Here is a 25,392-nt window from a genome sequence, read left to right as displayed (position 1 = left end):
AATACACTTGGGTCTCTTTAGGGACTTCCTATTCTTTTCCATTGATTTGTCTATTCCTAAAGGAGTATCATAAATCTTTAAGTACTATGATTTTATAATAAACTTTAATACCTAGTAGGAATATTCTACATATCTTCCTCCTCAAATAGATACACTTTTTTTTAAAAACTCCCTGGATACCCTTACATTTATTTATCTAACTAAAATTTACAATAATTTTAAGTTTGCTTTCTTCAAAAACAGTGATAGAATTACTCCCTTTTTCAAGCTGAATAATATTCTGCTGTGTGGATATACAGACATATCTGGTTTATTGTGCTTCACTTTATTGCATTTCATAGATATTGCATTTTTTTTTATTAATTGAAGATTCATGACAACCATGCATTGTCAGATGATGGTTAGCAATTTTTAGCAATAAAGTATTTTTAAATTAAGATATGTGACATTTCTTTTAGATATAGTGATATTATTGCACACTTGATAGACTACCGTATAGTGTAACCATAACTTTTATATGCACTGGGAAACCAAAAAATGTGTGTGACTCACTTTGTTGCGATATTGGCTTTATTGCGGTGACCTGAATCAAACACGCAGTGTCTCCAAGGTACGCCTGTATACAATTTATCCATTAATCTGCTGATGGATACTTAGGTTGCTTCTGCCTTTCAGCATTTCTGAATAATGCTGCTATGAACTGGGTGTACGAATCTCTCTCAAAGAGCCTGATTTCAGTTATTTGGGATGTATACGCAGAAGTGGAGTCGACAGATCCTGTAAGTAATTCTTTAAAAAAAATTTTTTTGAGGAACTGCCATACTGCTTTTCACAGTGGCTGCACCATTTACATTCCTGGCAACAGTGGCAAAAGGTTCCAATTTCTCCACATCCTTGTCAACACTTGTTTTTTTCTGTTTCGGTGATAGTAGCCATCCCGATGGGTGTGGGGTGATGAAAAAGGTTTTTAACATCAAATGCTGATATGTTAGTCCCATCTCTCCTGTGGTAGGGCTTGTTGCTACTGTCAGAACCCATAAAATGCAAGCGGGAGCCCAAAGATACAGCTGGAAGGACTCCACCAAAGGCTTACATGGAGGAGACTCTGAAGCTTGGTGGAAAAAGGCTTCTGTATCTTGAAGAAACAAATGACCAGACATTTGGGCGTCCAGTAGCAGTGACCAGTGCAGTCAAAAGGGATACTGAGGCCGAGTGGACCTTAGCTGTTGCCTCACCAACGAACGTGGGGCTTTTGACGTCCTGAAGAGCTCTTCACTGGGCTGGGCACAGGCTCTCCAGAGGGCTCACCCTGCAAGTCCAGTTCCTTTAAGAGGCTGAGCTTTCAGTTGAAGGATCCTTGTCCAGAAGATCTGTAGGGCAGATGACACTGAAGTGGTCCTAGCAGCTCAGTACAAAGTTAGAGACCTCACAAGGCAAGAGTGGACACCCGCCCCAAGGCAGGGCCTTTGTTTCATAGCCCTGATCAAAAAGTATGCCTGCGGGTGTTGTGTTGTTTCTTCCTGATGTCTGAGCCAGCGTAGTTGCAGATTTCCTACCCCTTATTGGTAGGAATGAAGCCTATGATACACAGATGGCCTCACCTGACCCTGATTCTCTGCTATTGATTTGGGCTGTCCTAAGCCAGCCCACACTTCAGTGTGACCTGCTATGACCCAAGTAGTGTGTGGGACCCCAAGACAAGAGGACAGCCCCCACTCGAAGGAATTCCTGATCTAGTGGGAACTTCACCAGAAACTTTCTTACAGTCCTAATAAATATCACCACATGTAAATGATCACAAAATATGCACATCTGTTATCTCCTTTTGTGAAATGCAACTGTACAAAATGAAATAATTTTGCTAAAGAAAAGAAGCATGTGTTTGCATTATATTTAACTTTCTGCCTAATTGAGAATATATTTATGTTTCTAGGACACATGTGACCACTTGGTTGGGTGGCAACTTCTTTGCAGAATTTTAGGCTGGCATCTTCTGAACTGAGGTGCAATGTTGTCCAGACTGATATTTCCGCCCTTTGGTGGGGGGGTGTGTGGCAATGTAGTGTAATGATAATCAAGGATCTGGGCTGGTATCCTCAGTTCATCACGTAACAACTGTGGGCCTCGGTTTTCCTGTCTGAGGACTGGGGTGCCAGTAGCACCAACATCTGAGGTCTGGCGTGAGGATTCAAGCATCTGACACGTGTTAAGTCAGGTGTACTTGTCCTAAATGATCGCTTCCCCTGCCTGTATACTTGATGTGTTCTTTTTTTTTTTTTTTTTGCAGTACACGGGCCTCTCACAGTTGTGGCCTCTCCCGTTGCGGAGCACAGGCTCCGGACGCGCAGGCTCAGCGGCCATGGCTCACGGGCCCAGCCGCTCCGCGGCATGTGGGATCTTCCCGGACGGGGGCACGAACCCGTGTCCCCTGCATCGGCAGGCGGTCTCTCAACCACTGCGCCACCAGGGAAGCCCTGTATCATTTTTTTAAGATTCCACAAATAAGCGATATCATAATTTGAAAAGATACATGCACCCCAATGTTCATCGCAGCACTGCTTACAATAGCCAAGAAATGGAAGCAAACTAAATGTCCATCGACAGATGAATGGCTAAAGATGTGGCACATATATACAGTGGACTACTGCTCAACCATAGAAAAGAATGAAATAATGCCATTTGCAGCAAGATGGACGGACCCAGAGAGATTATCATACTAAGTAAAGTGAGTCAGACAAAAAAAGACTCTTTGCTCCTTCTAATGGTGTTCCCCACCCCCTCTCAAATTCTTTCCTTAGCTTTTCTACCTCCCTTTCAACTCATTATTTTATCTCTCCCTTGAGCTCCTGTTTCATAGATTCTATGTTTGCTTTACATTTTTTGGAGACTATAAAGCAGTCACCGAAAATGTTCTTTGGATTTTTGGAAGAAGACTTCTTCCTAAGTGAGTGCTCCGTTAGCCTGTCATACGCTAGAGTCTGGTCCTTGATACCTTGGCAGAATATTTGCATAGGTCCAATTTTTTTTTTCTTTTATAGTTAGAAAGAGGGCAGTTCTAATCCAAGTCTGCTATTTGTGCAAGAACAGTATGGGGAGGTTCCCTTTGACCCCCTTCATTGTTTGCTGAAGCAGTATTTGAATATTCTCTTTATAGTGTGGCTGGAACATCTTCATTCAGTTCTTTGAGTGGGTGATGAGACCGGAGGCAGTGGAAAGTCCTAGTTCAGGTAAGTTATTCTTTAGAGCTTTCCCTCTAAAGATGTTTCATACCTTCCCCAGCTTGTCCAACCCCAAGGTGGAAATCTTCGTTTTTTGGCTAATTCCCACTTTAGGGCAAGCCGACCACCTTTGTGAAAAGCCAGGCGGGTGGAATGCCAAGGCTCACAGGCCAGTGTCTGTTTCTCCCCTCTGGCATATGATTAATGAATACATATTTTCCAGGCAGAGGTGAAAGAAATCTTCCAGATGAAGAGACTACCACGTGAAAAGGCAAAAGAGCGTTGTTACAGCAGGGCATATTTAAGAAACTGCCGGAGAAAGTGTGAGTGTAGACATGTGGAAGGGAGTACAAAGAGATGAGCCTGGAGGGGTATTGACAGTTCCTTGGACACCATGAGTGGACTGAACCAAGAGTCTTGTAGGTCATGCTAAGGAGCTCCTATTTTATCCAGTTTTAAATAGAGGGATTCAAAGTCAGATTTTTATACTAGACTAATTTAGAGAAAGGGGAAGGACAGATCTGAAGGGGCAAGACTAGAGGCAGATCAACCACCTACAGCTTCTGCAGTTGGTCAGACAATACATGTGACCATGAGGATGGAGGTGAGGGGAGAAATCTCAGAAATGTTCAGGGAGCTAAACTGGTGGGATATGGAAATATATTAGCTATATGGGATGAAAGAGAGTTTCTTGTTTGAGAGACCAGGCAGATGGTGGTATAAAGAAATGAGGGCGAGAATACACGAAAAGAACAGGATGAAATAAAAAAAGGTCAGTTTGGGATGTGCTGATTTTAAGGCTTTGGGGGATTGACCAGTAGGCACCTAGATATACAGAACAAAAGTTCAGGGGGTTGGGCTGGAGACACATATATTAAAAAGTCACAGGAGTAGATGAGTATACCTAAGAAGACCCTGAAGGTTTAAAAGCAAAGCAGGCTAGGGATAAAACTAGAGACCACTAGCAGGAATATAGCAGATAGAGATCCAGTAATGGAAACAGGGATGAGTGACCAGAAGTAGGAACAGAAATACTCTGAAGAGTCAGTATCTGCTCAAAAGTGGGAGAGCAGAATCAGTTACCACATTTCAGATCAAGAGGGGGAATTATGGGTTGTTAATTATGAACTGGTTTAAATTTTTTAAAAACTTTGAAAAAAGTCTTATATTGATTCTTAAGTAAATGACAGATTTTGATGGATTAGACAGTTAAATGTAAAAACTGAAATAATAAAGGATATAGAAAAAATATAGGTGAGTGTTGATCTAATTTCATCATGGAAAGGCTTACGTATAAAGCAAAGGAGTCCACAGGAAATATTGATAGTTTTCACAGTAAAATTTTTAAATACTGGTACATCAAAAATAATCAAAGACTAAATTAAAACACAAACAACAAACTGGGAAAACTATTTGTAATATATAATATGCAAGAAACTCTTACTAATCAATACAAAAAAGATAAGTACAACAGAAAGTTGGGCCAGGGGTAGGAATAAGGCAATCAATGTGATATACCACATTAACAAAAGGAAAGACAAAAAACACATGATCATCTCAACAGACTCAGAAAAAGCATTTGATGAAATTCAACATCCATTCATGATAAAAAGTTTCACCAAAGTGGGTACAGAGGGAACATATCTCGACATAATAAAAACCATTTATGACAAACCCACAACCAATGTAATAATAGTAAAAAGCTGAAAGACTTCCCATTAAATTCTCACTTCTATTCAACATAGTACTGGAAGTCCTAGCCACAGCAATCAGACAAGAAAAAGAAATTAAAGGTATCCACATTGGAAGGGAAGAAGTAAAGCTGCCACTATTTGCAGATGACATGATACTCTATATAGAGAACCTTAAAGTCCCACACAAATTAGAATAAATGAATTCAGCAAGGTAGCATGATACAAGATCAATATTCAGAAATCTGCTGCATTTCTTTACACTAACAATGAAATATTAGAAAGTAAAAAACAGTCCCATTTAAAATCACATTTAAAAATACCTTGGAATAAACTTAAATGAGGAGGTGAAAGATCTATATGCTGAAAACTATAAAACATTGATAAAGGAAATTGAAGATGATTTAAAGAAATGGAAAGATACCCCATGCTCATGGATTGGAAGAATTAATATTGTTAAAATGGCTATACTATCCAAAGCAATCTACAAATTTAATGCAATTCCTATCAAAATACCCAAGACATTTTTCACAGAACTAGAACAAATAATTCTAAAATTTATATGCAACCACAAAAGACCCAGAAATGCCAAAGCAATCCTCAGGAAAAAGAAGAAAGCTGGAGTCATAACCCTTCCAGACTTCAGAAACTACTACAAAGCTACGGTAATCAAAACAGTATGGTACTGGTGCAAAAACATACAGATTAATGGAATAGACTAGAGAGCTCAGAAATAAGCGCACACACCTATGGTCAATTAATGTATGACAAAGGGGGCAAGAATATACAGTGAAGAAAAGAGTCTCTTCAACAAGTGGTGTTGGGAAAGCTGGCCAGTTACATGTAAATCAATGAAATTAGAACACTCCCTCACACCATATACAAAAATAAACTCAAAATGGTTTAAAGACCTAAATATAAGACATGACACCATAAAACTCCTAGAAGAGAACATTCTTAGACATCTCATGATAGAATCTCTCTTCTTTTACGGCAGTTCCTTCTTTCAGCCTAGTTTCACTACTGCCACCATCTCTTTGGGTGACTTTATGCACATCTGTCATCTGCCATTCTTCTTTTCCTGCCCTCATTTTTTCAGCAGTCTACAGAAGGGAGGCTGACATAGAACAGGGCAATTTGTCTGTCAACAATCAGCAAATCAAGCTTGTGCTGTTTATTTTATTTTATATTGGAGTATAGTTGATCTACAATGTTGTGTTAGTTTCAGGTACACCACAAAGTGATTCAGTTATACATATACATGTATCTATTCTTTTTCAGATTCTTTTCCCATTTAGGTTATTAAAGAATATTGAGTTCCCTGTGCTATACAGTACGTCCTTGTTGATTATCTATTTTACATATAATAGTGTGTGTATGTTAATCCCAAACTCCTAATTTATCCCACCACCTGCCCCCTCCCCCAGCAACTTTCCTCTTTGGTAACTATAAGTTTGTTTTCAAAGTCTGTGAGTTTGTTTCTGTTCATTTGTATCATTTTTTTAGATTCCACACATAAGTGATATCATATGATATTTGCCTTTGTCTCACTTACTTCACTTAGTATCATCACCTCTAGGTCCATCCATGTTGCTGCAAATGGCATTATGTCATTCTTTTTTATGGCTGAGTAATATTCCATTGTATACATGTACCACATCTTCTTTATCCATTCATCTGTAAGCTTGTGGTGACAAGATTACTTTCATCCCAAGGGCGGCACTTTTCGGGGTTGTTAGCACGCCCACAGCTGTTTAAGTTATCTACTGAAGGCAAGTGAGAGAGATGGGCCTAATGCTGCTTGGCAAGTCTGTCAGCTTCCTGGTCCCTGGCTGCGAAGTACTGGTTTGCTCAAGGTGTGTATCCATCCCCAGAGCCTAACAGGCCACAGCCCATGCGGTTGGCCCAGGGTCAGGAGAATCAGAACACCCTGAGGGGTACCCAGTGGAGAGGCAGCTCCCAGAAGCCCTCCTGGGAGCCTGGGACCTGGCCTGCTCAGGGCCTCTGTATCTCCCCCAGGGGGCAACGCCTTTTCTGCAGCTGAAGTCTTCTCTTGGGCTGGACAGTCAGGCTCCAGAAACCACTTTCTCCACTTAAGAATCTTATACTTTGCTCAGCTCGTATCTGCCGTAATTTCTCAACAAATTTTCCCTATTTGATGATCCATGTCATATATGTGCTTTCCCAATAGAACTTTATATTGCTTGAACCTCTAAAGGATGAGAGTAAGAATAAGGTTATGGGTGCCCTTTTCCAAGGGACCAAAACAGTTTCCAAGTCATCTTTTATGTGCTCGCTATTTATTTATTTATTCATTCATTCATTCATTTTTGGCTGCATTGAATCTTCGTTGCTGCATGCAGGCTTTCTCTAGTTGTGGCGAGCGGGGGCTACTCTTCGTTGCAGTGCATGGGCTTCTCATTGCGGGGGCTTCTCTTGTTGTGGAACATGGGGTCTAGGTGCGTGGGTTTCAGTAGTTGTGGCACGCGGGCTCAGTAGTTGCGGCTCGCGGGCTCCAGAGCGCAGGCTCAGTAGCTGTGGCGCACGGGCTTAGTTGCTCCGCGGCATGTGGGATCCTCCCGGACCAGGGCTCGAACCCATGTCCCCTGCACTGGCAGGCAGATTCTTAACTACTGTGCCAGCAGGGAAGTCCCTGTGCTCTTTATTTTTTAAGATCCTGAGTATTATTTGCTAAGCTTCTGCTTTTGGGGAGGCCATATAGGTTCTATGCTGAATCCTCCCTGTGCTTACGATGCATGGAACACATCTACCTTTTTTTTTTAGCAGCTGATACAGGTTCACAAAGAGGAACACCCAGCTTTGTTGGGAGATGCCCCGGTGAGCTTTGAGGTAGGATGGAGAAGAGTCACATGGATGCTGGGGGAGAGGGCTGAGCTGGGGAAGGCAGTCAATAAACATTAAAGGAATGAAGGGAGGATAAGCAGCTTTTGGCAGGAAAGACCTCTCTACAGCGGCCCCCTTTGTCTTGTCACTAACCTTACACCAGGTGCCCCACATGCTCTACTCATCTCCGGCCCTAGCACCCCTTTCACATCGTTTGACCACACAGTACCTTGCCTAATTCGTTGGTTCTTTCCATAGATCCAAGACGTAGAAATGAAGAATAAGTAATTAACAGATGACCAGATCTCTTCCCTAGCTTCCCCTTCAGTAATCTCATCAATGAACGGTGTGAACAAGACAGCATCCCAAGAAAGATCACGAGGAATCAACAAGCCTGCACACACGCCTGTACGCAGTGGGGTATGGCGAGGACTCTGACCCCCTACCTCAGTGATTCACTGAGATGACCTCCCTGTTTCCCTTTAAAGGCTTCCATGGTTGAGCAGAATCTTCAGAGGTAGTTTTGGGGGGACACTGAATCCACCGTGTCCCCAGACTGCTGGCATTCTGATTAAAAGCAACTTTCCTTTCTACCAACGTTTGTCTCTCTCTCTCTCTCCAGTATTCATTTATGAGCGGCAAGCAGCTGGACCCGATTTGGTAACAGTAAAGAGGCAAGAAGGATGCTGAGGGTGTGTGGGGGGAGGGTCTCTTAACGCAGCGGTGTGTGGGTTTGAGGGCTGGCTGTGGGCTGTATGGTGAAGCCTCTCTTCTACGTCCTGCAAAATCTGGAACAAAGTCTACGTTGACACTAGTGCTTTTATGCAGATGATGTTTGCGGGGGACAGACAGGAAGGTAGTGGATATTTCTACATTTTTCCTCCATGACCTGCCTTATACCTCTCTGGGTTCACACGAATACTTTTTATTATATTTGCAACCCAAACAACTGCTTAATGCGGTAGTTGTTCCCTTCTCTCCCCTTAACAGACCTCTCCTTTATTCCCCTGAGCTGCAAACGCCATCGTTTCCATCCTTCCTTCCCCATGAGATGCTCTTCCAAGCAGAGCAAACTATGAAGCCCCGAGGTGGGCTCTGCAGTCGGCGACACACCGTACAAGCCATGGGGCTCCTCTCTGGTTTCATGCCCAGGCTGTCCTCTGGGTCCCCCTCTGTCATGCTTCCACCTGGGAGCCGGCTCTGTGGGACCTGTCACTGCAATTATTTCTTCCACGGGGCCTCCAGCTGTTTCCCCTTGTTCTTCCCTCTCTCCGGGCCCCATGGAAGGCACAGCACACTCGCTTTTCCTACATCCTCACCATGCAGTCAGACTGCCCTTTTCCCCCTTCTTCTGGACCTGGCGTTGCCCTCACTGTTTGTATGAGGTCAGTGAATTCTAGGTACCGTTCCTCTCCTCCTTCCACACAGCTTGCCTCGGTCATTTACCCCCAGGCTCCCTTTTTCCTTCTTCCCCTCCTGCAGTAAACTCTCAGCCACCCTAGAAAGGCCACTTCTTCTCCCTGGTGACACTGTTCCTATTTCCACCCTCCTCAAGGTCCTCATCAAGGTCAATCTGGAGTATCCTTGACGGAGTCTCTTTCTTCCCACATTCTGTTTTTATTGTCTGGCTTAACTGATATCAATACACACTTTTTTTTTTTTTTCCGCCAAAGAGTTGCATCAAGTAGATTTTTCCCCAAAGCCATCCTGTGCCCTGAAGCAAGGGGCGTCCGTCTAGTGATTCAAATCAAGTGTGAGGGACTCCCAGTGGTTACGACTTTGCCTTCCAATGCAGGGGGTGCGAATTCGATCCCTGGCCGGGGAGCTAATGGGATCCCACATGCCTTGCGGCCATAAAACCAAAACATAAAACAGAAGCCATAAAAAAATAACAAAAAAACAGAAGCCATATTGTAACAACTTCAATAAAGACTTTAAAAACGGTTCACATCAAAAAAAAAAATCGGGCTTCCCTGGTGGCACAGTGGTTGAGAGTCCGCCTGCCGATGCAGGGGACACGGGTTCGTGCCCCGGTCCGGGAAGATCCCACATGAGGCGGAGCAGCTGGGTCCATGACCTATGGCCGCTGAGCCTGCGCGTCCGGAGCCTGTGCTCCGCAGCGGGAGAGACCACAGCAGTGAGAGGCCCGCGTACCGCAAAAAAAAAAAAAAAATCTTAAAAACAACAATATCAAATAAAGTGTGAGCGTAACACCCATGAGGATGGCTATTATTTTAAAAAAAGGAAAATAACAAGTATTGGCGAGGACGTGGGGGTGGGGAGGATGTAAAAAGGTATGGCTACCATGGAAACCGGTATGGTGGTTCCTCAAAAAAGTTAAACATAGAATTACCATATGATCCAGCAATGCCACTTCTGGGCATATACCCCAAAGAACTGAAAGCAGGGACCCAAACACTTGCACACTCATGTTCACAGCAGCGCTCTTCACAATAGCCAAAAGGTGGAAACAATCCAAATGTCCATCAACAGATGAATGGGTAAGTAAAACGTGGTCCATGCACATAATGAAATACTATTCAGCCTTACAAAGGAATGAAATCCTGACATGCTACACTGGACAGACCCTGAAGGCATATGCCAAGTGAAATAAGCCATACACAAAATTCAGACAAATATTGCATGATTCCGTGTACATCAATGAGGTACCTTGAAGAGTCAAATTCATAGAGACAGAAAGTAGGAGAGGTTGCTGGGGCTAAGGAAGGGGGGGCGGCGACAGGGAGTTAGAGCTTAATGGGTGGAGTTTCTGTTTGGGGGATAAGGAAGAGCTCTGGAAATGGGTGGCTGCACAATACTGTGGATGTACGCAATGCTAGTCAACGGTACACTTAAAAATGGCTAAACTGGTAAGTTACACGTTATATGTATCTTACCACAATGTAAAACAAACAAAGAAAAAGTTCAAGGTTGTGTGAGCAAGACCCAAGCCAAAAAACCACACGTGACTGTGAAGCTACGGCCAGCATGTGGTTCCTCAGGGCCACCTCTGTCCTCGGGCAGCCCTGGATCATCTCTGCTGTGACGACACTCTGCCAGCTCTGAACCAAACCTGACACGGCTGTCACTGGCCCTGGAATTACCACAGAGGCCGCAGATCCCGCCGGGCGGCTTCTCCCAGGATCGAGGAGCCGCATTTCCATAACCCACTCATCGCAAGAACAGGACTGCCCATCCCTTGATGCCACCTGAGTAACAAACTGGACTCTGAGTTGCCTTATGATCTCCTCCGCCTCTTTCGGAGACTGTGCATGTGCCTTTAGTGACTCCTGAAGGGCCCTTCCTCGTGGCGACATGTGGTCCCCACCATGACTCCTGGGTGGTGAAGGTCACAGGTGAGGACCTGTTATCACCGAGTGTATCTTCCTTGCCAAAGTAAAACTCCCCAGCATGGTGACTGTCCTATCGCCAAAACCGGTGCCCACCATCTTTCCAGTCCTCAGGCCATGGGCTTGACGGTTGGGGTCTAGCTTCTCTCTTCCTGGCGGCTCCCACACTTACCCTCTAAGTTCTGCTGAGTTTCTTGCGCGCTGGCCTCTCCATCCTGCCTCTGCTCTCTTCCCCTCGAGGCCTCTCCCGGGTACCTCTACAGCTTCCGCTGCCCTCGGCCTCTGACGACTTTATCGACTGTTGTTAGTCATCCCGTACGCAGCCTCGGCGCACACCCAGTCATTTCCATGAACTGTACGTGTGCACACGGCATCCCCCAGCTGCCCTCCCAGCACAACTACCAGCTCTTCCGTCAAGTCCAAGTGCTCGCAATGAGCCACAGTCAGCTCACACTGGCCTTCCCTTCTCCCCCGTGTCACCTCCCAACCCACTCCCAGCTCACGACTCCCGGGAGTCTTCTCTGAGCAACATGACGGAACATTCCACTCGTGTTTCTATCCCAGGACTGAGCTGAGGCCAGAGCACGTGCTCAGGCATCTCTGTCCAAAGAGCGAATCTCACCGCATTCTCGTCCTCTCAGCAAGGTCTAGTCTATCCTTGAACCAGTAGCCTCCTGACTGTCTGCAGTGCTCATCCTTAGACCCATTTCTACACCACTGGGGCTCCCCCTCTTTAAGAACTGTTTCTCTTCTTGCTTCTTCTTCTAGCCTAGGGATCAAGGACTGATGTCTAATTTGTAGTTGGTATCAGTACGTGCAGATACAGCTGGTCCACTTAGACCGATGTGTATCGTCCTGCATCCCCTTCTTGCGTGGTATATACACTGTGTCACTCACTGTGATTGCTTACTGCCTCCTTGGACAGCTCGTACCTGGACGTCCCCAGGGAAGGGGAAAAACTATCCTGACGGAAGCAGAAGCTGGTGTTATCTGGCCACAGCTCTCGGGGGTGGGAGCCTGGGGAAGGGACTGCTCGCTCTGCCAACAGAAGGCTTTAGGACTCCCCCAGTACCCCATGGATTCTGTCTTATTTGCATCCCAGTGTCTGGGTGAGAGCCCCGTGTTGTGTCCCAAAAGGCCACAGACACATTGGACTCGTGTTTCCTGCTGTCAGATTCCCGATGGGCTTCCAGGTGTATTACAGTCCATGAACCTAACTAAGCGGCATCTCAGAGCCACTTGCTCCGCCTGGCCCCCTGCTTGCTTCAAAGTGGCACCTGGAGAAGAGCTGGCTTCATCTCACTTCAGCTCGCCCAGCGTGAAGACAACTACACTCCTCAGAGAAACGAACACGGTGGGAGGCGGCTGGCACCTTTCTTCCCTCTCCTCCCCAAAGGAGCCTATGACAAACGCGGTGCACGGCTCGATGCTGCACTCCCGACAGCGCCCCTGTCAAAATACGTGATGCTGTTTAACCTCAGAGTCACTGGATCAGGCAGGAAAACTATGACGGATCTCACGGCTCAACTCTCCCTCGCTTACTGGCATGACAACGGAGCTAAAGAGAGCTGAGATGGATACGGGTCTATTTTTGGCAACTCCTCACGGAATCCACACACTGTGTATTCTGCACCCACTGGCTGCTCAGGCACGCTCTGAACCCCGCAGCAAACGCTCGTCTGTAAACGTTACAGCCGCCAGTTGGCTGGATGCGCTATGGGGCGACGCATCTGCTCTCATGAGGCTGCTCTGAGCGTGGGGGGGGCACTGTTTGGAGCTGAGCATTGGTCAGAGGGCCAGGCCGGCTTGCGCGTGCTTACCTTCACCCTGTCCATGCAGGCCTCCATCTTCAGCTGCTCCACAGCCTTCCTGGCTTGGGAGATGCTGGCAGTGCTGTTACTGGACATGCCTTCTTTCATTCTGCTGCCCCTGAAACAACCAAAGTTAAGGGGTTGAAAGAGCTGCTTTTCCAAAGTGAGGCAGAACCCCCCTCAGCTTTCTCGCCTCCTACCCCCTGCAGCTTCTCTTTCCAGGCCAGGGAGCCGTGGGAGCAGACCCTCCTGGGATAAGAGGAAGGAGTGCTTCATCCGAGTGATGGGAGCAAGCCATCAGGCTCCTGTTTGCCAGACCTTCTCAGCCCCAGCGAGACGATACAGAAGATAACAGATGGTCCCAGAGTCACATTACCACCCCCATGGCCATAAGTAATACCGTGACATTTGTGCGGTGCTTTGCTAGTAATAAATCATTTTCGTACACATTTGTTCACTCACTCCTCTAGCAGCCCTGAAAGTGGGCAAAACAGACTGAGTTTTGTTTTACAAGTAAAGAAAGTGCAGAACTCAGAGAAACGAAGCCAAGAGTCAAAGGTCCCACAGCCAAAATCTGTGGAGCCAGAACGCAGACGCAAAGCGTTGAAGCCTAGCTGAGGGCTCTTTCCACTGTCTCACACGGTGTCCTCTAGCCGGCTACACTGCAAAGTGCAAGTTTCCCCTGAATGAGCCTGCTTTATTACTCTTTTTTTAAAATTAGTTTATTTATTTGGCCACGCCATGCAGCATGTTGGATCTTAGTTCCCTGACCAGGGATCCAACCCGCACCCCCTGCAGTGGAAGCAGGGAGTCTTAACCACTGGACCTCCAGGGAAGTCCCGCTTTATTATTCGCTTTAATTTGCTGTCATTCTAAAACGTTACAGACTTTATGTTGGGAGTTCGTTTTTAAACAAGAACACATACAAACACATACACACCTATCCCAAGCATAGATTTGTTTTTCTAGAAGGGGGAAGAAATTCTTCCTGACCCAACATGTCATTCTGCCAGAAGACCCCTGTGATGCTAACTGCTCCACAGCAAAGCACATGCCGTAGGTTACCGTTACCGCATCTAACGAGAAAGTACCCAGAGGAGGTCTACTCGGGCTAGCCCGAGAGCTGGAGGTGGGTCTCCCGGCGCCACCGGTTTTCCGCAGCGCACGGTGAGGCGGCAGGAGGCGAGGCCGGTCCCGTGGTGGGCAGGCCACACTCTGGCTTTTCTCATTCACACTGACTCTCTGGCCCAGAGGAGGCCTGATGGCAACTTCATCTGTCCACAGGCAATGTTCGAAAAATAAAACTTCCTTCTTCTAAGACAGAGCAGCCACCAAAACCACAGTGTAACAGGGGTGTGTTCCTATCGTGGTTGGGAACTTTTATTTCCCAGGAAGGGAAGGAGAGGCATGAGTAGTTGAGAATTTTGCAACCCGAGGGAGCAGCCACCTACCCCGCACTCTACAGAGATGCGCGTGCAATTCTGCATGTGTGCTCAGGGCTGTGTCCCTGTGTGCCCACGTGCCTGAAGGGCGTGCCCTCTGCCAGCCTGTGTGTGCAGGGCGGCCCCTCCGTGCACGGGTGTGTTTACATGTCCCTGCGCCCACACAAAAGGAAGGAGAAGATGCAGTCTACTTCCCAGCCTCCTCAGCCTGACCGACAAGTGAAAAAGGGCCCTGAGATGACTGTCCTCAGATTCCCATTGTCCAGCCCCGTTCCTGAAATCACCCCTCTCTTCCCTCATCACTGACTTGGGGGGTTCAGCAGTTGAGGAAGTGGAGGGGTGGCAGGGACCAGGGGGGCTTCGTGAGAGGAAGCTGAGCCCGGGGTCAGCAGAAGTGAAGAAAGGAAGATCCGGGGGAAGGGAGCGGGGGGAAGGAATCTGAATTGCATGTGGGTGTGTGCGAGTGTGTGTGTGAGTCAGGGTGTGTGTGTGTGTGTGAGTGAGGGTGGGTGTTAGTGTGTGTGTGTGTGTGTGTGTGTGCGCGAGTGAGGGTGGGTGTCTGTGTGTGTGAGGGTGGGGGTTTGTGTGTCTGAGAGTATGTGAGGGTGGTGTGAGTGTAAGTGTGTGTGTGTGAGGGTGTGTGTGAGGGTGGGTGTTAGTCTGTGTGACTGTGTAAGTGAGGGCGGGTGTGAGTATGTGCGTGTGAGTGTGAGTGAGGGTGTGTGTGAGTGGCTGTGAGGGTGGGTGTGAGAGTATGTCGGTGTGAGGGTGTGTGTATGTGAGTGAGGATGGAAATTAGTGTGTGAGACTGTGTGTGAGGGAGGGTGTGTGAGTGTATGAGTGAGAGTGGGTGTGTGTGAGTGTGTGTGTGTGAGAGTGTGTGAGTGAGGGTGGGTGTGAGCGTATAGAAAACGTTACCTGCAGAACCGGATCCCCATCCGTCCCCCTGGAACCGCCCTCTCCTTCCCCACCGCCCCGGGACTGGCCCTGACCCCGCTCTGCCGCTTTCTCATCCTTCCCCTGGTCACAGAGAAAGGGCACATTTTCAACCCTCTCCTCAACACAGAGCGAGAAGTCTGGCCAAATGCTTAATATTGGACAAAGAGCCTTTTCCGTTTCGTGTCCGAGAGATAAAATAAGCAGGTGGGGTGGGCCCAGCACCTGGCGCCGCGTGTCTTCTCCCTCCTGTGTCCCCTCCGTGGGCCCCTCTGCCTCCCCGCTCTCCCCACCGGGTCCCCCTCCGGACCGCGTCCGCCCTCAGCCAGGAGGGCTCTGCTCCCAGGCCCCGGTGTCCTCACCCCCTTCCTCCTCCTCAGCCTCAAAGCCCCGGGGCCTCCACAGTGTCTGTCAGACCACAGCCCCGCATCGTCATCACTCTCCCAAGACTTGCCTTCTTCCCTCTGTCCCCGAAACCCAGCACTTTCAATCTAACTCCTTCCCCTCCCGGCCCCCTCGGAAGGGCTGCTGGAGAAACGCCCCCAAAAGCTGGGGACTGGTGCCCACAGACTTGACAGGCCAGCCTGAGCGGGTCCTCAAGGCAGCCTGGCGACCTCAGCCCGTTCCCATCACCCCTCCCTCTGCCCTCCTGACCACGTCAATCCCCATCACCTCCTCACCACCTCTGTCCTCTCGTCCTTGGAAGGTGAGCTCAGCTTCCATGGAATAGAGGAAAAGCCGTTAGGGCAGAACCTCCTTGACTCCAGCTCCACCTCCTACGGTTGCTCGGTGTCCACACGCATCCTGCCCTCCATCTGTGCCTCTGCATCAGGACCCGCTGCTGGCCCTCCCCATGGCTGCCCACTTCCCTGCTGCCCCTGAGAGCAGAGCCCACCTTCTGCTTCAGGGGCCCATGGTGCCACACGCCCATTTCCCACCTCCCTTGCAGAAGGACCAGAGAGCATGAGCCCGTCCTAATCAAGGCGACATGTGGGGAAATCTGCAGGGGACTTGTAGGAAAGGTTTTCCTTCCTAGTCAAGGCCCATCAGGAGAAGTCCCAGTCTTTGGCTGGCTTCACTGAGAGTTGCCATCGTGACGTTGGGGAATGGACCCAGGGCAAAGGCAGGAGACTCATGGAGAAACAGATCCAGAGCCCTGAGATGCGTGGATCCCGGACACTCTACTTCGGACCCTTGATACTGACCGAATATATTCCTCACAGTCTAGGCCATACTTCTTGGGTCACCTGTCAGTTGCAGCTGAAAGCACCTCCTTACCCAAGCCTGACACCTCACCTGTAGCGGACCTGTCCCCTTCTTGGGGCGCTGACCTGCCACGCACCCCACTTTCTCCTGTAACATCAGTGTCTCTGGGTGCCTTCTTTCTCAGCACATAAAAATACGTTTATGTCTTTTTCATCATCTCAAAACAAGCACCAACAACATAACATAGAACCCTCCCTTCCCCCCACTTCCACTGTTGCTCAGGAAGGAGGTGGAGAGGTAACTACAGATGCACATAGAAGGGCCCCCTAAGTAACTAAACGTGGAGATGCTAAAAATAAGGATGCAAAGCCCTGTCCCCAGTACAGGGATGACAAGCCTGCCCACCTCACCCCCCTGCTCTGCTGCCCCTGGGCTCGCTGGCCCCATTTATAGGATGTCACTCTTGTTGCCGTCAGTGACTTATAAGCCACTTCACACATGCACGTTTCTGTCCTGTCTCCAAGTGGCCAGGAAGGATTCTCAAGCATATGCACACCCAGAGCCCAGACTGTGGCGCCACAGACCAGAACCTGCATTTCACAACCTCCCAAGGTGATTCTGGCACGTCCCAGAGGTGGAGAACCACGGCTGGCAGTAAATCGTTTCCACTCCGTCGTTCCTGTATGTCCATCAGATCACCTTGGAAGGTGGGTGTTCGTGTACCTTCAGGACTCTTTAATCAGTCCTTTACAAATTTTCATCGGCATATGAATCCCTGGGGATCTGGACAAAATGCAGATTTTTTGATTAAATGAGTTGGGGTTTGGTCCAAGATTTTGCATTTCTAACAAGCCCCCAGTTGCTGCTGGTCCGGGGACCACACTTTGAGTAGCAAGGCTCTGAATCACCAAACGTTAATACTGGAAGGGACCTCAGAGGTCCAGGTCCTACCCCTTTATTTTTCGAATTTTCAAGGCGGTTAATGAACTTAATTTTGCAGAGATCTTTAATGGAAGTGGAAGGAAGCATTTCCCCGATGCTGCCCGGGCTGGTCGCCCCTCCTCAGCCTGGTGGGGCCTTCAGGGCACTAAGAGGCCGTTACCCATCACTTGGGCTAGCCTGCTCTCCCAGGACAGGCTCTCCCCTCGAGTGACCCTAAACCAGTCTAACTTGGGCATGCAATGGCAGGGAGGATTCCCCCACCCGCTGTGGTGTCAAGATAACCCAGGGACATAGTTGGCCCTGGAGAAGGAAATGGCTTTTGTCAAATGGAGCTAAAGGCAACTGAACCTTTTAAAGATAGGACCCCATGGGAAGGTCTCTGAGGGGCTCCCTCCCCTACCTGGTCAGGCACCTCTTAGGTTCCACATCGCTGCCCTTTCAAGACTGTAACTGAGAGGGACCCTATGGGGCCTTCCCGGGACAGAGCCCTCCCCCATATCCTCCACTTCAGCTCCTCTCTGAAGCACCTAGATGACAGTGTCTGATGTACATTTCCTGAGTTGTTCTGTACATCCTAAAACCCCCGCCAAATGGAAGAAATTAACTACCTGATGACCACGAGCATGAAGCCCCCAGACCTACTGGGGCCTGAGGATTGATGATGTGACACCGTCCTGTGACCTCACCTTCAGTCAATCAGAGAACTGTGCGTGAGCTGATCACATCCCCTGGGACTCCCCTCTCTCACTCAGCCTTTAAAATGCTTTCCTGAAACCTACCAGGGAGTTCGGGCGTTCTGAGCACTAGCCGCCCTGGACTCCTTGGTTGACACCCTGCAAAGAACGCTGCACTTTCCTTCACCACCACCCGGTGTCAGCAGATTGGCTTTACTGTGGGCGGGAGAGTGGACCTAAGTCTGGTTTGGCAACAAGACTACCCAGACACCATACCTCCACGTGAACAGATGGATGTCTCTCTCCATATACGTATGCGTGCATATACACCCACCTTGACCCAAGAAGAAACGTGGAAGTAGGGAAGAATGGAGATGCAATGAAGCTGAACATGAATACTGGCCACCGGTGGACCACGAACTTGACCCTTGGCTTTTTAGAAGACAAGGCAGAAGGAAAGGGAAACGAGCCAACTACTCAGGAGACTGGCTCTGTCACCTCGGTGGTCAGACATCTTTCTCCTCCGGCACACGGGATACACTCACACAGACAGCTTTCCCAGGGAGGTTCTAACGGGCTGCATCCTGTGGTGTATAACTGGGTAAACTCAGAGTCAGGGGCAGGGCAGTGCAAGGTGGTTCAATCCCCAGTGCTGCCCATCTGACCTGACTCAGGATACAGTGTTTAGAATTTCATCGTGCCTTTTCAGCCATCCTCCCTAATATGACTTATCTCCACAAGCCCTTGCTATGTGTCGGCTGACAGAGTGCTGCAGTCTCTCTCTCTGGGAAATGCCTGAAAAACAGCTGTTGCCAGTGAGCACAGCCCTCTAGGCCTAAAGGGACCAAGCAGCTTAGACTGCAAGGTGGGCTGGGTGGGAGTGTTGGTTGACCTTCACCCCCTTTGTCACAGCGAGTTGCTGAACAAGGGTGCCTCCCTGAGTAACATCTCTGTTCCTAGTGGGGAGAGCACACAGCTTGATTCCCAGCCCAGGCCAGCAACCCATGGACATGGCTCGGTTCTCCTCCTGATGCTCCCCCAGGAGGGGGCACATCCATAACGTGAGGGATCATGTGAGGAGGGGGGTAAAACAGGCTTCATGAGGGCCCTACATCTGGGATGATGACACCTGCTAGAAGAAGAAAGTGACGGTGTGAGGACCTGACCACCCATCAAGGAGCCTGCCAGCCCAGCCTCACCCCAGGCCCACACACGCACTGCTGGCAGAGACACCTGCTCTCCAGAGAGAACCTGCTCTTGGACAGGGTACGTTACCTGCTCACCTGCTGAGAGATGGCACAGCGACAGGCCTGGGCAGGGGATGGGCTGGCGGCAGTGGCAGCTGACAGTCGTCAGATGAGAGGCTGAGTCAGGGCTCCTGCTTTGAGGCTCACCTGGAAGCACAACCAGAGATGGGTCACCAGGTGCAGCAGAAGCCAGGCGTCTCCCAGACAGCCCCAGCTCCCTCCGTGCCTGCCCTCGAGCTCAGCAGCTGTCTCTCCTGTATCAGACCCCAGGGGAGACGGTGAGCTAAAGGCAGAAAGAGAAGGCCCCGATCCGACAAAGAGTACAGGGGAACATCTGGAGGCCACAGGCCACCTGGGGCCTCCCGTACCTGCACGCTGCCCTCACCCACCCCCACTCACCCAGACCTCTGCCAAACAGGAACAGTTTAGATGTTTTCTTTCTTCTTATGAAAAGATATGTCCATTGTAGAAAAATGTGAGTATAGAGAAAATTACAGCAAAGAAAATAAAGACAGATTATAATGCATTTTTTTTTAATTTATTTATTTATTTTTGGCTGCTTGGGTCTTCGCTGCTGCGCACGGGCTTTCTCTAGTTGCGGCGAGGGGGGCTACTCTTCAGCCATCGCGGTGGCTTCTCTTGTTGCGGAGCATGTGCTCTAGGCGCCCAGGCTCCAGGAGTTGTGGCTCGTGGGCTCTGGAGCGCAGGCTCAGGAGTTGTGGCGCATGGGCTTAGTTGCTCTGCAGCGTGTGAGATCTTCCCGGACCAGGGCTCGAACCCGTGTCCCCTGCATCGGCAGGCGGATTCTTAACCACTGCGCCACCAGGGAAGCCCTACAATGCATTTTGCCAGAGACAATTTTGGTTAACATGTTGATGCTTATTATTCTCACACATCCTAGGAATAACCTGATTCCAACCAGAGGACATTTAGAAGAGATGATTTGATTAGATGGCTTTAAAGCAGGGGACTCTCCACGGAGAGACAATGAGCCCCGCCAACTCCCTCCCCCAGAAAGGCTGACTCTGGGACAATGGGCTCCCTCCCCCAGGGCTCCCAGCATCCTGCCCTAGAGCATCCATCTTCCAGGATCCCAGTGAACTTGGACCAAAAACAAAGGCCAGACAGGAATGGACTGACAGCGCTGTTTATTCCCCCAGCTAGAGGGGCATCCAAATGCGCTTTGGTTTGAGGTCGTTTGGGCCCGTTGTACGGCTTCACAAACACCCATGCCTGCTGTTTCCAAAGTGATTGTTTCTTCCTGTCACAGTAATTTGTTGCATCTGGGTGCTTCCCATCCCCCCAAATTGTTAGACTTTTATGGAGTTTTATTCTCATCTCCTTCCCTGTTTTGTTTTCTCATCCTCTGCCATCAGAAAACCCTTTTTGGGCTATAATTTGAGAAGATACACGCACCCCAATGTTCACCGCAGCACTATTTACGATAGCCAAGACATGGAAACAATCTAAATGTCCATCGACAGATGAATGGATAAAGAAGATTGGTAGGACTTGCCTGGCCTTCCAGTGGTTAAGACTCCGAGCTTCAAATGCTGGGGGTGCATGTTCGATCCCTGGTTGGGGAGCTAAGATCCCACATGCTGCACAGCGTGGCCAAAAAAACCAAAACGAAACAAAAAAGATGTGGTACATATACAATGGAATACTTCTCAGCCACAAAAAAGAATGAAATAATGCCACGTGCAGCAACATGGATGGACCTAGAGATTACCATACTAAGTGAAATAAGTCAGAAAGAGAAAGACAAATCCCATGAGATCACTTACATGCGGTATTTAAAATATGACACAAATGAACTTTTCTACGAAGCAGAAACAGACTCACAGACATACAGAACAGACTTGTGGTTGCCAAGGGGGAGGGTTGGGGGAGGGATAGACTGGGAGGTTAGGATTAGCAGATACAAACTATTATCTATAGGATGGATAAACAACAAGGTCCTACTGTATAGCACAGGGAACTATGTTCAATATTCTGTGATAAACCATAATGAAAAAGAATATATATATGTATACGTAAATCACTTTGCTGTACAGCAGAAATTAACACAACGTTGTAAATCAACTATACTTCAATAAAATAAATATAAAAAAAAAAGAAAACGCTTTTTGGCCTATTCCCTTGTTTTTCACTTTCCTATTAATGGTCCCAAAACCCACTTCATTCTCTGTTTTCAAGTATCTGGTTTTCCAACTGGCATAGGATCTCGACTGCTGGGTTGGTCTTAGCCCACTGAGGGGGCCCACTGGGGTCCTAACTGGAGAAGCCAAGGGGGGTCCAGCAGGTCCTCCACCAGGAGTCCCCATGCGTTCACTTCAATTTTATATTAGCTGAAACAGCCTGTTTGTGGCCTATCAAACCTATACTTCACATCTGCTTTAAAGAAAAGGGCACATTGACCAGAAGTAAAGAATGCCCATGTTAAAAATAAAGATTAAATGCCTCCCTTCCTGGGACACCAATGCTGGGACTCCTTCGATGATAAGACTGCCTTCCCAGGTGCCAACGCCATGCTGACTCACTGGTGTGACGTGCTGGTCTGTTTTTTCTGAAAGCTTGAAGGAATGTATCCCCGACTTGTTTAATGTTCTTTGTTCTGACAAGACATAAAACTGTGCTGAAAACCGTGCTTCTCTGGAGCAGTTCCTCAGAATTATCTAAGATGCTGTCTTCCGGGCTACAGTCTTCAGTTTGGCTCCAATCACACTCTTTTCTATTCCTATTATAGATTGTTGATTATTTTCATTGACATGGCCAATGAACTAGACTTGCCCCAGCATCCCTTGCAGGTAGGTGGGGCCTTGTGAGTCTTCTCACCAGTGGAAACTGAGTGGAAATGCAGAGTGCCACTTCCTGCCTGGCCTGAACAATCCGTGTGTGTATGCCTCCACACTCGTTCCCCACCCCATAATCTGGACCGTGGACATGTCTGCGATCAACCAGGGCAGGCAAGCACAGGGCCTCGGGCAGTGGCTCTCCAAGCGCCGTCCCTGGACCAGCAGCACCTGGGAGCTTGTCGGGAATGCAAATTCTCAAGCCCCACTTGGACCTGCTGAGTAAAGACACTGGGCGTGGGAGGTGGTTTAATCAGCCCTTCAGGGGGTTGGGATGCTCAGGAGAGACTAAGAACTACAGTCCTGGGGCAGGACCGAGAAGCAAAGTGTAAGGAGCCTGTATCTCTGAAATGCACTTACAGCTGAGCTGCCCTGTCCACCTGCACTGCTTGCCTCTGGGCTCGGAGGTGATGGAGAGAAATATTTCCGTGCATTTTATGTCACTGTCTTTCTGGGGCTCTCTGTCACAGCAGCTGTGCATCTCCCTAACCAATACAGTGTTTCAACAGAGGTCTGTAGACTGCTAGGGAAACACTGTGGCCTTGAAAATACTTTTAAGCCTTGAGACAAAAGTACTAACTTAATGCTGAGAACTATAAAACATTAATAAAGGAAAGTGAAGATGATTCAAAGAAATGGAAAGATATCCCATGCTCTTGGATCGGAAGAATTCATGTTGCTAACATGGCCATACTACCCAGAGCAATCTACAGATTTAATGCTATCCCTATTAAATTACCCATGACATTTTTTCACAGAACTAGAACAAATAAATAATCCTAAAATTTATATGGAACCATAAAAGACCCAGAATTGCCAAAGCAATACTGAGGAAAAAGAACAAAGCAGGATGGGACTTCCCTGGCAGTCAAGTGGTTAAGACTCAGCGCTTCCAATGCAGGGGGCAGGAGGCATAACCCTCCCAGACTTCAGACAATACTACAAAGCTACAGTAATCAAAACAGCATGGTACTGGCACAAAAACAGACATATGGATCAACGGAACAGAATACAGAGACCAGGAATGAACTTACACACCTACAGTCAATTAATCTTTAACAAAGGAGGCAAGAATGTACAGTGGGGAAAAGACAGTCTCTTCAGCAAGTGGTGTTGGAAAAGTTGGAAAGCTGCATGTAAATCAATGAAGTTAGAACACACCCTCACACCATGCACAGAAATAAACTCAAAATGGCTTAAAGACTTAAATATGAGACATGATACCATAAAATTCCTAGAAGAGAACATAGGCAAAACATTCTCTGACATAAATCGTACCAATGGTTTCTTAGGTCAGTCTCCCAAGGCAATAGAAATAAAAGCAAAAATAAACAAATGGGACCTAATCAAACTTACAAGCTTTTGCATAGCAAAGGAAACCATAAACAAAATGTAAAGACAACCTACGGAATGAGAGAAAATATTTGCAAATGATGCAACTGACAAGGGCTTAGTTTCCAAAATACACAAACAGCTCATACAACTCAATAACAAAAAAGCCAAACAACCTAATCGAAAAGTGGGCAGAAGACCTAAACAGACACTTCTCTAAACTAGACATACAGATGGCCAGTAGGCACATGAAAAGCTGCTCAACATCACTAATTATTAGAGAAATGCAAATCAAAACTACAATGAGGTATCACCTCACACCAGTCAGAATGGCCATCATTAAAAAGTCTACAAATGATAAATGTTGGAGAGGGTGTGGAGAAAAGAGAACCTTCTTGCACTGTTGGTGGGAATGTAAACTGGTGCAGCCACTGTGGAAAACAGTATGGAGTTTCCTCAAAAAACTAAAAATAGAGTTGCCATATGATCCTGCAATCCCACTCCTGGGAATATATCCAGACAAAAACTACAATTCAAAAAGATACATGCACCCCTATGTTCACAGCAGCACTGTTCACAATAGCCAAGACATGGAAACAACCTAAATGTCCATCGACAGATGAATGGATAAAGAAAATGTGGTACATATATACAATGGAATATTACTCAGCCATAAAAAAGAATGACATACCATTTGCAACAACATGGATGAACCTAGACATTATCATACTAAGCGAAGTAAGTCAGAAAGAGAAAGACAAATACTATATGATATCACTTATATGTGGAATCTAAAATATGACACAAATGAACTTATCTACAAAACAGAAATAGACTCACAGACATAGAAAACAGACTTGTGGTTGCCAAGCGGGAAGGGGGAGGGAAGGATTGGGAGTTTGGGATTAGCAGGTGCAAACTGTTATATGTAGAATGGATAAAGAACAAGGTCCTACTGTAGAGCACAGGGAATTATATTCAATATCCTGTGATAAACCATAATGGAAAAGAATATGAAAAAGAATATATATCTGTATAACTGAGTCACTTTGCTGTATACAGTGGAAGTTAACACAACCTTGTAAATCAACTATACTTTGATAAAAATTTCTTTTAAAGAGTGCTAACGTAAATTCTATTTGGAAAACCCAATACAATACAATCCTTGCATCAATTATAGCAAGGATTCCACCTTGGGAAGCTGTGTGCATGTTTGGGTTTAACATTTCTGGGCACAGACTGGTGGGGTGGGCCTGCTGAGCCCCACGTGTCCCCAGGAAAAAATCACCTCATTGGAGAGCGAGCCCAACAATAACCCTGTATTAATAGCCATGCCTTGGGCTGAAGCCACAATTTCTGGTCCTGCATGGTGTCTTCACATAGATTTCCTCTCTGGTCCAATCCCCATAGGTGAAAGGAGCTACACGTAGAACGTAAGGAAGCCACTTTGTCACCCTAAAATCCCACAAGTGACACTGCTTCTGGCAGGAAAACTGGGGACAGGTTCTCCTGGCATTCAGAGTGGTCATCTAGGGTCCCTCCTCCCCAGCTTCAGGACAAAGATTTCACACACTGAGTTCACATTTTGGAGTGTCCCCCTCCACCCCACCCAGTAATGCAGGTCACATTCGCTTCGAAACAAAGGCTCTAAAAGGGAGGGAGATACTAATTCACCCAAAGAGTCATAACTTCTGCAGCAGCAAAGGGTGCAGGCTTCCTCTATGTACACATGGAAGCACAAAGTGGTGTCTTAACCTCACTTGACAAACTCTGCTCTTTCTCAGTCATCCTGGGATGGAGTTGAAAGTCCCAACCCCTGAGGCGAGTGCCAGAGAATCATGTGC

The 25,392-nt window shown here is 47.5% G+C and overlaps 1 protein-coding gene across 5 annotated transcripts in view; it reads right to left on the bottom strand.

The window, feature by feature from the left end:
• GNG4 (G protein subunit gamma 4) overlaps positions 1 to 25,392 on the bottom strand; it is a 68,119-nt gene that overhangs the window by 17,052 nt on the left and 25,675 nt on the right. For 2 of the 5 annotated variants that reach the window (XM_067711032.1, XM_067711034.1), the window contains exons 2-3: positions 19,398 to 19,508; positions 12,924 to 13,032 (exon numbers count right to left, since the gene is read on the bottom strand). In XM_067711032.1, the coding sequence (XP_067567133.1) occupies positions 12,924 to 13,022 (99 nt within the window). In that variant the 5' untranslated portion in view covers positions 13,023 to 13,032; positions 19,398 to 19,508. Of the gene's footprint in view, positions 1 to 12,923; positions 13,033 to 13,114; positions 13,161 to 19,389; positions 19,509 to 25,392 lie in introns of those variants that run through there. The other 3 variants (XM_067711033.1, XM_067711031.1, XM_067711035.1) reach the window with 3 other exon arrangements.

The sequence above is a fragment of the Pseudorca crassidens genome, chromosome 16, assembly GCF_039906515.1.
Source record: "Pseudorca crassidens isolate mPseCra1 chromosome 16, mPseCra1.hap1, whole genome shotgun sequence".
NCBI classification, from domain to species: Eukaryota; Metazoa; Chordata; class Mammalia; order Artiodactyla; family Delphinidae; genus Pseudorca; species Pseudorca crassidens.
The sequence above is the reverse complement of the archived record's forward strand: the minus strand, read 5'-3'. Positions and strand labels throughout refer to the sequence as shown.